This window comes from Corvus brachyrhynchos, unplaced genomic scaffold, assembly GCF_000691975.1.
Source record: "Corvus brachyrhynchos isolate BGI_N302 unplaced genomic scaffold, ASM69197v1 scaffold671, whole genome shotgun sequence".
NCBI lineage: Eukaryota > Metazoa > Chordata > Aves > Passeriformes > Corvidae > Corvus > Corvus brachyrhynchos.
Window position 1 is genome coordinate 997,884 of NW_008236441.1, and position 15,462 is coordinate 1,013,345.

The 15,462-nt window shown below is 40.0% G+C and overlaps 1 protein-coding gene across 4 annotated transcripts in view; it reads right to left on the reverse strand.

Annotated features, from left to right (window-relative positions):
• The window catches only part of SPAG16 (sperm associated antigen 16), a 359,185-nt gene that overhangs the window by 169,144 nt on the left and 174,579 nt on the right, over positions 1 to 15,462 (reverse strand). For all 4 annotated transcript variants that reach the window (XM_017747132.1, XM_017747131.1, XM_008643578.2 and 1 more), the window contains one exon: positions 347 to 532. In XM_017747132.1, the coding sequence (XP_017602621.1) occupies positions 347 to 532 (186 nt within the window). The remainder of the gene's footprint in view (positions 1 to 346; positions 533 to 15,462) is intronic.

The following is a 15,462-nucleotide window of genomic DNA, read 5'->3' on the forward strand; positions in this document are numbered from 1 at the left end:
CTTGAAACAGTATATAGAAAACTTACTGAAAGTCTTATTCAGTTACTTATTCAAATTACATATTGAAGTTCCACAAAGCTCTTGCCTTAAAAAAAACCAGCAATGAAGAATAACGGATGCCAAGTGAAAGCAAATACTTCCATTTTGGCACTGTGTTAATTGAAGTCCTTCCCAGCTCCCTGTTTAGTAAAGCCTTTATCTAGTAATCCCATCGGAGGCTGTTTTTTCCAGCACTGCCTTTAATTTCCCTGTGTTCTCCGAGTGAACTCCACGAATCGACAGGGAGCTAAAGCACAACCCTGGTTCTTAATGAAGGTATCAATTAGTGAACACAGAGCCTCCATACCTGTTAACATCCCAGATCTTGCTGGTGCCATCCATGGAGGCAGAGGCCACGAAGTCCCCGCAGGAGTGCCAGAAGCAGGCCCGCACCGCGCGGGAATGGCCCCGCAGCGTCAGGATGCAGCCGCGCCTGGACAGGTCCCAGATCCGCACCGTGGTGTCACCGCTCGATGTCACCAGCTGGGTGCCACTGCTCAAGGAATAAGAAACAGGTTTGAGCCAGGAGAGAGGTAAGGAATTTTCAGGCAAAATAATTTAACTCTGCTTAGAAAGACAGGTTAAGTTGCAGTTGTTGATTTTACCTTAAAATACACATGAACAAAAGCAACCTTTGGAAACATTCGTATTTTTACTGTGCACAGTTTTCCGACACATTATAGATGAAGTGTCCATGTATTAATACTCTATCAAAAGAAAAGGAGATAGGAAGTACCTATCCCCCACAGGAAAGTAAATAAAGCTTTCAAATAAATTCCTACTTTTTGTAGCCTATTATGAGCTCATCAATAAAATAACGTAAGCCCAGAGGACTGCTTTCAAAATACAACAAGACAGATTAAGGGAAGAGTATTTTCTAATTTCCCAAATTCATACCATTTTCAACATATAATTAATTTTTAAAAAGCATCCTAATTTTGTTTTTTCTAACTCTGTATAAATACTTCAACATATTCACCATCTCTTGGGGTCATTGATACATTACATAAATGAAAAATACAGAGTTCAGCTCAGATTTTTTTTGCCAAATCTCAGACATAAACTAGTATAATTCTGTTTCCTTTAAGCATGGACATATGGCTTCAGACTAAGAGTCCATCTGTAACATTTTATGTAACTAGTAGGGGATTCTTAATAAAAAAGTAAGAAAAAGCATGTGGAGTGATTCTCTTATTAAACCCTCCCAGACCTAGCCTGTGGCTCAGGATTTCTTTGTGCTCAAGAAGAATCCATGGATTTTTTTTCCCCTGTGAGTAATTGATTTTTGAACATATGCAAACCTTTGGCACTCGCAATCTCTTATGTCAATGAATTCCAAAATTTAATTATGCCTTGTGTGAAAAGCTCTTCTGGGGTCTTAAATACCTTACTTCATTTCATTTCATGCTTCTAATTCTACTACTGTGATTAAAAGCAAACACTGAGTACACCTTCACCATGTCTAAGTGTGCCACCAGCCGTGGTGGGACAGGGCCCTATCCAGTTCCACTGCCAGGACGAAGACCCCGACTCATTCCTTGTGCAGAGGTGCCCTTGGAGCACATTTCCCATCTCTCTCAGCACCCTTTCAGCTGAAAGGGAAGGAAGAGGTACCCAAGGAAGGTATGCAATGGCACTGTTTCGTGGTTTATTCTCTGTTCTTTCAATTTAATTACCATCTTTGGCACGACTGTAGAGAAATTTTCAGCAAACTGGCCACAGTAGCTGCAAGATTTCCTTCCTCAGTACTGATAATTAGACACATTCTTACCTATTATCAGTTCTTATCTCAGGACCATTTCTTCCCATGTGCTTTACTTTGTGTTCACCTGCACAGATTTTCAGCTGCTGCTTCACCATCAAGTCAATTGTTGAGACTGGAATCTTTTCCTGTCCTCCTTCACATGCTCCTTTTCACTGCCCTGGCTAATTAGCAAACTCATCCACCTCATCCCCTTCCCCAGTTTCCAAGATCATCTTAATAACTCAGGTCCCAGCACAGATCCCTGTGAGACTCAGAAATTAATTTCTCCATGCTGAAAGTGGCATTTGATTCCTATCCTTTTCTTATTCAGGACAGTTCTGCTTCCTTGGGAGTTTTTATCAAATGACCTCAAGAAGAATTTGCTGAAAATCCAAGTGTAGGAAATCCATGAATCTCACTTGATCAAATGTTCAATAAGCCCTTCAGAGAATTCCCAACCGATTTCTGAGGCTTAATTTCCAAAGCCATGCTCACAGCTCCCAGGGCTTCACTGCCATAAATGTATCCATGTATCCTGTAATTTGGCTTCCTAATATAATTCCTGTCAAGCTATGAAAATTAGATGAATCCATCTAGAATGCCTTCATCCTAAACTCTTTTAAAATATTGAAAAAATTGATGCAGCCCTCCTAGGAATAAGGGAGGTTTTCATTTTCTAAGCAAAAATTTGTTTCAATTGTTTTCATACTTAACCCAAACCAAACCAAACCAAAACACACACACAAAAAAAAAAAAAACACAGGAAAAATATTTGGGGATAATACACAAAAATACAGGTCAAAAATAGTTAAGCTGTAGGTTTTCAGACCAATTTCTGCCATTATCTGAGCAACATCAATAAGATGACCTTGCCTTTGGGACCCAATAAACTCTTTTATTTGAATAAGGGCAAAGGTCCTATCACAGGCAGTGGAAATCCTTCTTCCAAATCTCTGGATATAAAATTGTGGGGACTGAAAACAGCTCAAGGGTTGATCCTAAGCACTATTGTAAAACTTCAAGTAAGAGTACACTCAGAGATATTTAATTCACTGCTGGAGTTTATTAAAAAAAAAGGTCTGAAACCTGTGGTGTCAACCCTTTTATTTTATATTCTCCCTTTCCTCCTTTTCCAATAGATGTCCACCAAATTGCTTGGTAAAAGTAGCTACTACGACAGCTTGAAATATGTGCATCATTTACCTGATAGATCTTAAGGGGGAGCTTGCCACTATGAAAGATCACCTACCCAAGTTTTTGACGGTTTTAACACTTGTGGTTTAGGTTGCTATTTTTTGTGAAAATATCATTATAATATTCATTAAGGCAGTTACACCCCCATGCCTAAGACAAAGCTCTGAGAGATTAATCTCTCAACATTTTTTTATAACATTGCACAGGTATAATTCTGAAGCTTTTGTCACATATACCAGAGCATAAAGGCTTGAAGTCTGAGTAGGGGTTTGGAGGAGACCCTAATTTTGTTGAGCTGTCAGGAATAAATGTGCTTCTGTTAATGAAGCACTTGCACTTTTAATAAGCCAGATCTCACTTCTGAAGATAGATAAAATTAGAGAAATGACAAATTATCACAGCCCTTATACATTTATGAAATAAGAGCTTAAAATAAATTCAGAGTCAGGTATAAAGTGGGACTGATGAAATCTGCAATTGATTCAGAGGGAAACATTCACTGCCACTGTTGTGAATCACAAAAAGAGATTTATGGCTTATGCATTTTTTAATATACAATCCCCAAAATGCTACATGAAGAACTGGTTCCTTGGGCTGAATTTCAAGAATGCACCATCCAGGCAGTGATGAAAATCTTTCAGAAAACAGATATGAGCAGGAAGGTAGTTCAAATGGATTCAATTTGGCAATCTGCAGCAGGGGAAGGAGTTACAAGTGAGGTTTAGCACCCCTTACAGATCAAAGGAGAAAAAATAGTGGAGATTGGAAACAAAAGTGCACCAGGAAACAGTTTTGAGGGAGAGAATGACAGAAGTAAGGGCAAAAATACTCAGGAACAGAGGGACCCATGCCCCAGCCCCCTGCAAAACAAGTTTCCTCGTAACTCCCTGTGAATAAAAAAGCATCAGGTCATTAAAGGAAGGGGATCTGCAATTATCCATGTGGGAACTTAACACCAGCATTTCTGGGAAGCACAAGTGGTGCTGGTGGGAATGCTGGCTGTCAGGGCTGCTTCAGCACAGGGGCTGCACTCTGTGCTCAGGAAACTCTCAGCACACACGAGGATTCAGACCAGACACACACATAATGAACAGGAAAGTGCTGTGTCAAGCCAAGTCAGACATCTAAATCAAAATGCTGCTGTTAAGAAAAAGCCCTATCTACTTAATAGCTGATCAATAATGACACACTTTCTCTGATTTGCAGCATTTTTCAGTCCTGGGAGATAAAAAGAAGCACACCAAATTCTGAGGTAATGTTTTGTTACCCACAGCTGCAACATTTTTTTTACCGTGCTATTTTTCCTTATAAGAGCATGTGGGGGGAAGAAACAAATATATCAGAAAAAGCAGCTGCTTTTAATGATTATGGCTGTCAGTTTAACCGTGTATGGTACCCACACAGTCCTCTATCATATGACTGATTTTCAAAGAAAATGCATGCTGATTATGATATTAAAAATATATGAAATTTGACATTGGAACCTCCACCTTAATTCTCAGCAGCTATATACATAAACTCCATTTGAATTCAAGACTGATCACTAACAGGAAAAGCTCCAACAAATCCTGTGCAGTGTGCATATATCTAACTCAGAGGAGAATAAAACACCTTAATTGTTTTTTAACAAACACATCAAAGAACTAGGCAAGGTATTAGGAGACAAGAAAAAGGTAAATCCTATCTTGTTCTGTCACTTCAAACACATTCACATAAATGCAAATAACTTTGCCAACTTCTAGAAATATGGTGCTTTTGTAAAGAAGCAGCACCTTTGTGCATGGTGCTCTGTGGATCCCTATAAGTTGGGTTTGTATGGTCTTGTTTGGTTTGGTTTGGGGTGATTTCTGTTTAAACTTTCTCGCAGACCAAAGGACTACATGGGATGAAACATGCCTGCATTGATTAAAGTATTCTTACAGAAGAATCTTTCCAAAGTTCTCGGCAATGGAGAGCCCATGGTACCTGTAACCCCTGTTCTCCCTCTATGGATAGACCATTTATTAAACATTAAATGCACATAAAGTTCTATCTTTCAGCTGATTTCTGGTATTCCTAATTGATACTGTAAACCTGCTCTTCCAGGAACACTTAGAGTGGAAAAACTTTGGAAACATTAATTCCACCTTCCACAAAAAGGGATGGAACATTAACTTCTCAAGCCTTAAACCTTTCCTCCCTCATATTCTAAACACACACACACATACACACACACACACATTTCCTTTCATTACACAAAAATCTCCATTAACATTTCCCAAGGTGTAGACACATTAATAGTTAAGACTCATATTCAGCAACAACATGAGCCTTTGGCACAGAGTCACTTCACAGCATTTCAGCAGTCTGACTGCCTTTGTGGAGTGCCAGTCAAGTGAAGGCAACAGCTACACTGAGAGTGCTTCCCTGTAAATGTGTCACTCCTAACGCCAACAGCCCAAGCAGCTTCAAATACTGCTCCTGGTTCAAATATTTCTGGACAGTAGACTTAGATCTGAATCTCAAGCTGCTCCAGGGGACTGATTGCTCAGGTTCCCTCTGAAGACCCTGTGGACACTGAGGTAGAAAAGCTCTTCTGCTCTACAACATCAGCTGCCAAGCAGGACCATGCATCCCATCCTTCAACATTTACAAGGATTGTCATATTGAATTAAGCAAAATAAATGATAAATCCATCTGTATCATAGCTCTGTGATAAGCCCCAGAGAGGGAGACTCCACACCATCTCCAGGTATGGAGACGTCTCCTGTCCTGGGCTCCACCACCCTCCATGGAATGAAGTTCTTCCTCATGTTGAGGGGGAATTTGTGTTTTAGTTGATGGCCATTGCTCCTTGTCCTGTCGCTGGGCACTGCTGAAGTGTCCAGCACCATCCTCTGACACCCACCTTTGAGATATTTATATGTGTTGATGAGATCAACACACACACACACACACACACACACATATGTATATAAATACACAAATTATATAAAATATATATTATTGTATATATTATGTATTATATGCATTTTTTATATATATTATTTCTATAGGGCTGTGGACACAGTCAGTGTTCTGCACACAAACTGAGACACAGCTCCTTCCCTCAGACAACTCCAGCCCAAACCAAAAGGTGGTGAGCAAAGCCTTACACACAGTGCTGGCCAACAACAGTTCTCAGAGCAAAACCAAGCCAAACACAACTTGTGTTCAAGTTTTTTATCCTAAAAGAGTTGCAGCAAGAGGCAGCTTCTGACTGGAGCTTAAACAACACAAGCATCAGCAACGTAACAGCAAATTTTAAACATATGGTCCAAAACATTACAGGGATAAGCTCTTTTACCATGACAACTGAAAATCATTTTAAAATCAATATTCCAATCAGTTAATTGGAAAAATGATTTCTCTTTTATTTACCTCTATTCATGCAACTATTCTAAAGCAAAATTCTAAAAGCCTCTATGTTATTTGCAGTATCAGCACAGGCTGACAGTAGGCACAGTAAAGTACAAGGGAAGAACTGCAAATCCTGCTAAAGTTTACTTGAATTTTGCTGACATTTTATGCTAGGTCAAAGAGGAAAGATAAAGAAAGAAAATGCCTAGGAAGAAAAGTTATTCCATGAAGAACAGAACTAATGAACACCAAATACCTATGGAAGCATCTTTTGCCTACTTCTTTCATCATCTTAGCTGTTGATAAAATAAATACATCAAGAATTGACTGATCTGTTAGACTTCTGTCTTCCAATTTTTGCCAGATTTACCCTGCAAGTTAAAAGTTACCAAAGGCAGTGGAAGAGAGCTGAAGGAACATGTGCAAGGGGGTTGGGAGAAATACATCCTTGTAAACTTCATTTACTTGGAAACAAGGTTAAAAGCAGGGATCCAGACAACTCCACTTAGGAAAGTAGACATCTACTAATGGAGTCCCACCTTTGATTATGAGAGCTGTATTTCAACATTCCATTTTCCAGTTGGTACTGAGAACAATGTAAGGGATGGAAATGCCAAACATCAGTTCAGCTCTGCAGTCATTGCAACTCTTCTTTGTTCTCCTGTGTTGTCACTGCTCATTTTCCTCTCACCAGAGAAGGTGAAAATTGGGATGAATTTAAAAAATGTTGGAGTCAATTTACTATTTAAAAAGTCCCCATTAAAATGATTGAAAAGAAAACAGGTGATTTTCTGCCTCACCAGGCAGGATGCTTGCACAGTTCCTTTATAAAGGATGATGTGGATCCAACTCTCTGCGGGTCCAAAGGAAGATGGGACAAAGATTTGGAAGAGGAATACACCAAAGATTACATGGAAACAGCATCTGGCTCAAGATACTTTGAAGTAAGAAGTAGAGTCCAGCGGGGTACTAAGACCAAACCTCACAAATGCCTCTCCTATTCTTAGCCATTCTGAGGCATCTGCTGGTACTCACTGCTGGGAACAGGATGTTGGTCCAGAAAAATCTGGCATGGGGAGCCACCCTTATGTTCTTAGTTTGTGTTTGAACAAAACACTCAGCAGCAAAGGTTTTGTTTCTAAGATTTTGTAACCTTGAAACAGACTTGAGATATGGTTCACTTGTTTGTTGCTGCAGTTCTGAGCCTCATTAATTATTTACAATGACACTTCTTATTAGGAACCTCTAGGGGTTTTTTTGGATCTATGGTTCATTTTGGGTGTTGCTTTAACTATCCTGGTGGACTACGTGTCTAAGACCCATTTTATGTAGTAATTGTAATATGTTTCATCCCTCAGAATAATCTTAAGCCCAATTCTACTCACTTTAATAATAGACATGAAATGTTCATTTATACAGAAGGTGATGTCAGAATACTCAGCAGTAGAAATATAAAAATACCTTTTCTCATTTATCATCAAAGGTAAGGAGAAAAATAAATTAAATTTCAAAAATGCAATATCAATTATAAACTGACATTCTACAAGCCAAGGAAGCAGTTCCAAAGGCAGGAAGCAAGGCGGTAACCAGCAGATGGTGGATGGCACATGGCTTTTTGTCAGAGAGGAAAAACGCAGCCATCCTGCAAAATCCTTTGCCATAAGGCTGTTGGCTGGAAATCCTCAGAATCCTGTCAATGTGTACTATGCCAAGTGCAAAACTTGAGGTGATTTTTCACTCCGCATTACCTAATTGTGAGATCTTTCTGTGATGTTTCCTGCTCATACATTGACCTGTGCCAGGAGAAGCGTTTCCCCTTGTGCTGCCTGGCTGGCAGCTGGCTGTGACAACAAGGGCAAACAGGAAAGCAAGCTTTTGGCACCAAACTGCTCCTGGATAGACAGACACAAGGACTGGGCACCACAAAAGTAGTAAACTTTTGTTTTAATGAAGTTCACCTTCTCGATGAAAACCTCCTTGAGGCTACTTCCCACTTCAATGGTGACAGTTTCACACGTGCAAACATTTAAATACAACATGCTCCTAACCAGAAAGAGTCCTGGTGTGGTATATATGAACCCCAAGGTAACAAATTCAAGCCATTTATTAACAAGTTTCAACTTAGCATGTCCTCCATACTTTAAATCATCTTCCCTTTCTGAACTGAGTACCACTACCAGAAGCTGCCGTGTCTGACCACACAAACCCACAGAGAAATCCTGTTTCACCTGAGGCCCTTCCCACTGCTCTTACCTGCACATCTTCCTGTGCTCAAGTACTCCTTTTTTTCCAAGGTTTTGGCCCACAAAAACACAGCCTTTAGTTCTACATACAGGATCATTATAATGATTTTTAGTCATTTTGTTAGAATCATTTCTTGTTATTTTCCAGATTGCTCCAATGCATGTTACAAACCACACAGACCCCACTCAGGCATGCCCCATTCAAATCCAGTAGCTGAGCTTGGTACCCCCCAAAAAATATTGAGTGTGGTCCTATTCACTGCAGGCTAGACTCTTTAATGTATAAAAAATGGGTTAGCTGCCACCCAGTATCATGTAATTAGAGGTGGTTAAATGAGAATCTAAAATGATTTAGGCTCCTGGTAGAAGGCAGTTTTTAGTATTTGTAAAATTGGCTTTTAGAAGGCTTGGGAAGCGTACCAGGTAAGGAATAAAAATGAAAAGACAAACTAGTTACAATACTTGGAGATTAGATGTAGCAAAGTATGTGTCAGCAAGACAGCAGGCACTACAGAATGCAGGGCTCTAGGCAAAAATTAGACAGCAATGAATTACCTTTTAACAATTATTTTGCATTAAAAAAAAATGATGCCTTTTCTCAAAGCTTCCTGCCAGTGCATATCTAGCACCCCACAGCAAAATCAGACACCTGTTTAGCAAGGGGTAGGAGCATCCTGGCCTCCAGCTTGGAGCAGGGAGCTCATGGGAGCCTGGCCAGTGGTATCTCCAACAATTATGAAGGCTTCTTATGCTGAAGGCAAACAGTGTTCCTGGGTCCACTTGTGCCACCTTCCTGTAGCCTACTGCCAAGTAAATTTTCCTCCATTAACCTCATGAGAAATAACTATTTTACCTGAAATCAAATATAATGAGTAAACATTGCAAAACTACCATATTTTCCAGAAATGAGAGCTATTCTGTACCATTCCAACACCTATTCTCAAGCGACCCAGTGTAAGTTAAAGTCTTTCTATACACTGCTGAATTTTTAAAATAATGTATTTAGCCCACATAAAATCATGCATAGTACCAATCAATATCCCTGACATACATTAAACAGTGTGCCATTACAGTGTGATACTTCATCTCAACACCCACCCCATCCAGCTGGGTCATTTTTCCTCCATTGGAATGACTCCAAATCCTCAAATTTTAATGAAGGGCTGTTGAAGTAGGGAAAAATGTAGTTTGGAAGGAGTTCAGATACATGAATTCCATGTACAGAAAAGATTTATGACCTATATTAACAGCAATAATCCTGTGTCTCAGTTCCTCTGAAAGGCAAAGTTGTGGCTCAGTCGTTTTAAATCCATTATCATCCCCCAACGGTGGTCCAGTGATGTCTAATCACAATCAATAGCCAGCAAAAGACCACAGTCATTAATCCCATTTGCATGTTTGTACAAAGCATCATTTTTAAGCTGCATATTCATATGCAGAGAGAGTCCAGTGAGTGCACGGAGATTTCGCAGCCTGGGAAGTTCTGCACTGGGATTTGAGCATTCCCAGGCCCCTGGAAGGATATTTAATCACACTGTGTAATGATCCTGACAGTGAAGGCCAAGAAAACACACAGGATATTGCATGAGCCCCGTGTTTGTACTTGGGGCAAGTGATGGACTCACTGAGCCATGCCCTGGGCGGGGAGTGAGTTAATGGAGACAGTGATCAATCACAATCTAACTTCAAGAGGGGAGGAGGAATGGAAATGCTGAATATGAGCAGAATCCTGGGCTGGTACAAAAGAAAGCAGAATAGCAAAGTAAATATAAATTTCCACCCTTTCTGTGAAAGGCTTTGCATGAAAACTGAACTTTAATCCACGAGGCCATGCAGCCTAAACATTGACTGCCCAAGAGCTGTGGGACACCAGAAAACCCTTCAAACCCAACAACTCTCAGAGGTGATCTAAACCATGGACACAAACACAACATGGCGGCCTTCTCCCTCTGCTCCCCATTTCTTTCATATACACACTACTTAGATGCAAAGGAAATAACTACCACAAACTAAGAACTTGGTTCCACATCCATGTCCCTCAGCAAACAAGTCCTGATCCTCATTCCCAGCAGGACAACTTCTCCTGCTACCTGTGCATGGCAACTGTTTTGTACCTGGAATTCCCCAGATTACTGCAGCCACACAGCTTGAGGGGAAACAAAGAAACACAATAAATGACTGTGATTCATACCTGGAGTTTGTGCTCCAGACAAAATCTTGTAAACACTCTAAATATTTGGGGGTTATTTCCAATTCAAATATCTTAGATATTGCCTCAATTGAATTGCCATTCTCTAGTCAACTCTAACACTAATGTTTGTTATTTTAACAGCTGCACTTTAGGAAAGGCTCATTTTAACAATATAACAAACCCAGATATCGCCTCAGCCACTCCACTAGAACCCTTGCAGCAGACTTGAGGGAAAATACAATTGCCTTTATTGCACAGAAGAAAGCAATAATGAACCAAGGATGTTAAAGGCATCAAGATTATAATTGCACTCAGAGAAACATAACACAAGAGATTCTATTAAGAGAGATGTTTTGACGTGTATAACGACTCTGAACAGAGTGAGAGCAACACGTTCAGGATCAGGGCAGTGAACTGAGACTCCCCAGCCCTGGAGAGATGGCAGCTCCCTCTGCAACTCCAGCTCCCCAGCACAAAATGCTGATGCAGCCAGAAGAAAACCTAAACTATTCAAAATCTGAACCCACCACAGTAAACAACAGTTTTTTCTCACAGCCTAAATAAATGATCAGCAAAACTGAACTGCTTCTGGTGACTCCCAGGCAGCAAGAGCTGCAGGAACTGAAAATGAGGGAGATGTGCAGGAAGAGAAACCAAGAACTCCTTGTAGAGCAGACAAATTTCTGCAATACTTTCAGAGAACAAACTCAAGGCTTCACTGAAGCTGAACTAATAGGTTTAAAAATATCCCATTTTATTGATACTCTATAAAGAGATTTCAACTGCCTATTCCTCCACCCTTTCTCTATCAAAGTGGTTATCATAGAGAAATTTCTTTCTTTCTTTCAAGTAAACACCAAATCTAATTACCCACACAGCTGATCAGAAAGTTTCCTTGCAATTTCTAAGTCAAAACAATTACATCAAAATAGTGATTCTGAATAACTAAATAAACTTTTGTCAGAAAGAAAAGATTAAACTTGACACCTGTTTTGTGAAATTGATCATCACAGTGTTTTTTCAAGCTGATACCAGATTGGTTTAAAGCTCCCAAAATTAAATATGCCTGTTTTCAGGTCTAAAATTCAGATAATGGGAGAATATAGTGCACAAGATCATCACTTAAGAAAAATAACATAATTTCTATGTAATCTAAGAATTCAGTACGTTTGAAAACCTTACCTTATAGGCAAGCATAACATATAAATGATAAATCATGGAGATAAGGTAATTAAATAATAAATGAAATAATACTACACAAAGACTAGCTAACTTTTTATCCCCATTAGGATTTCTACTGTATCCAAGGTCACACATTGTGGGTATGAAGATTGAGGCATTTTTTAAAGAGCCTTTAAAGAGATGTTTTGTACCTGTGATGGAGGGGCTGCAAATTAATCAGCAGAAATGGCATTAGTTTATCAACAGGTTTTCAACCATGGGTGTTGAAGTTCAGTACGTGTGTAAAGCCACCTGTGAAAGCACCTACAGAGTGCTTTCAGCAAAGGGCAGCATTTTATTACAATGGATTTTCTTCCTGTAGTTATTTCAAATACACATTTGAATTGCTCAATAGGAGGACTGCAGCTCCTGCCAGCCGCTTCCTCCCTCTCCTCTCTCCAACTGTCCTCAGCACTTCTCTCTCCAGCTGCTTGCTGAATTATTGTAATGGAGATATTATTAGTGAATCACTAACTCAGAGTGGTCAGTATTTCCACCAACTAAGAAATACAAGCCGAAGGTCGTTTTTCATCAAAGCCTGGTCATTCTGGCTGAAAAGAGAAGCCTATTCAGTAACCACACTATGGAACTGCACACTGTTTGCTTTCTAAAATCAATATAATGATAGACTCTTAAGGTTCCATGCAATAGGAACATTTTTTGATCTCTCTATTGACAGGGGAAACTACTTCTTTCAAGCAGAGGTAACATCCTTAGAGAACACTAATGGAGAACATAATTAATGGCCTAATTATGAAATGTTTCTGAAGGCAAACCTTCTAGACGGCACGTGGGCTGTCACTGCAACCACCTCAGAGCCAGAAGATGGGGTAAAGCAGACACCTGAGGATTTGGCAACAAAGAAAATCTCCAAAAGTTTGGACATCTGGGAACCCCAGCTGGTGTGAGGAAATTCTCCTCAGCATGGCAGGAATCGCAGAAAAAAAGGCAACTTCTGGATAACGAATCAGGATCTCAATCTGTAGCAAAGTTACAGTTGTTATCAGTCCATATTTCCAAAAGCACGTTGCAGAACTGAGCTCTCTAAAGAAAATTAAAATGAGATACACACACTTTTTTCTTGAAATAGATACCAATAGTTAGCAGAGCTCTCTGAAATGAAAACATACTTTATGTATATATTTACATCTCAAAAGCCCACAGAGAATAACCAACAGTTCCATGTGCCTGAAGAGATTAGTATGGGTAGAAACATTTGGCTTGTGGGAGTGGGTGGAAGGGGAAAAATTTTAATCAAATCCATTACCTGGTTATTGATTTCTCTTTGCCAGACTGATCCTGTAGAATACTTATAAAGCCTTTGACATTGAGACGTTTGGCCAAAGGTATTGGATTAGACTAAGCAAAGCTGAGTTTCTCATGTAATCTCTCATATTTCATTTATATGTGATTTATTCCTTTGTCCAGCAGAGGCTTTTTATTGATAAAAATAATGAGATTGAGAATCCCAAAGGAAATCTAATGCCCACCCAAACATATTTGTGAGGTAAAAATAGTAGGCTTTGTAAGCTTGAGAGAGAATGATGTTAAGACTGCTTCCTTGTATAAAAAATATGAAGCTTATCAAAGATTTTGAAATAAATAAAGCTATTTTTGAAATTAAAATTTTGCTATACTTGTTCACAGGGGAACTGAATGAAAGACTTCTGAAATAGTTCTTTTCCTTGCAGAATAAATGAATATAACTTTTTTTCTTTTGACTCCTGTATTAGCTCAGTTTGATAAAACACCTTAACAACTGCTAAATATGATGTGTTATATAAAGCCAGTTAGATGACTGAAAATTAATTGTGCCACTCAAAAGAAGTTTCTTACCACTGGCAAATTTAATATGTAATCTGGTAACTAAAGGCTTTATTGAACTACACAGGAATTCAACACCCTCTAAAAAATTAAATCATTACGCCTTTTCACTAAATAAGTGTTCAAAAGTCCTAAGTAGAACATACAGACTCTCTCATGTTTCTTTCATAGCTATCAATAGTAGTAAAAGGATAAATAAAACTCATCCGTTTCTGCAGTGAGGCCTGAATTAGGTTTTAAAGACTATTTCAAGGAACAAAACAAAATAATTCTATTCCACTGATAGCCAACAGAGGCCTTCGTGATTAACATGAGTCTTACAACTCTTTTTTATGTGAATGCTTAGAGGGGAGTTGGTGGCTTTCGAGTCTCAGCCTCGTTTAATGTATAGCGTGAAGCTCAGCATTTACAACTCCAAAGCCAGCAGAAAAAGTGTTCTGTAGCTCAGTGTCCATGGACCTTTTATTACCAGTAATCTCCAAATCCCTTCTCTGGGAGGACTGTTGGTCTGGCTGGCTCAGTGGCCAGGCAGAGGGTGAAGGCTGACGTTCTCCTTCTCCTCCTCCCTGGCTCCCAGGTGAGCACAGCAGCTCCCTGAGCAGCCTCACCCACTGAGTTCTGCCTTGCTTCAGCTCCTCGCTCTCCAAATGAAAGATGCAATTAATGGAACCCTCTAATCTTAACACTGACTGATGATAAAATCACTTCCAAGATTTCTGTGCTGTCCATCATGAATCCAGCAGTTCCCTGAATATGCAGACAGAACACATCCCTGCGATGTGCTGCACATCTCCTGCCCACCTGGGCCGTTTGTGCTCAGTATTCGACTCCTCTAGAAGTACCTGACCAGCTGGAAGTGCATTGCAGAGCCATACAGTGCCCGCACAGTCAATTATCTGGGAGGCCCTGATGCCTTTGCCTGGTCTTAAAATCAAGAGTCAAACACTGTTAGAAGGGGAAAAGGGATTTTACCTTGGTATTTATTTTAAGGATCCTTAGGTGCACACGTCCTGGTCATGTGCGTTGAAATGCACCCCACCGAATCTATCTCTGTGTCCGTGTCTCTCTGTGTCTCTCCCCCCCAACATTGGGTATAACATTATAGGTTTTACTAATTAGCATATCTATCAAAGATTCCCCAATGAGAGGCTCAAGTGACCCCCCTCCCCAAGGAACCTTCCCCTGGATGGTTCTATCTTGGTTTACAGAATGTGTTCTGTATGGAGAGGACCCTGGGGTCTGGGGCACACTGATCCCTAGCTACGAAGCTTCTAAAATGTTTAGTCTCTTAGCTTGACAAACAAGTCCAAGAATGTAGGCAAAAAGCACTAGGAATACAGAAGCTGTAAAAGGTATAACAGGGGTATAAAAGAAAAGGCAAAAATCTTCATGGCATCAGCCCAGGGCCCATGTAACTTTTGTAGGATTGGGCAGTAATCCCACAAAAGCACACACAGCTCTAATGCCACCAGAAAAACAATCTGGAGCACGACAAACAGGAGGGCCCCTGAGCATATCACTGCGGAAACTTTTCCATACCAGGATTTGAAACAGTCCCTGACAAAGCTGCATTTCCAGCCTGCTCCTTCCTCGATATCTCCAGGAGCTTCCTTTGATCCTGCTGGTTT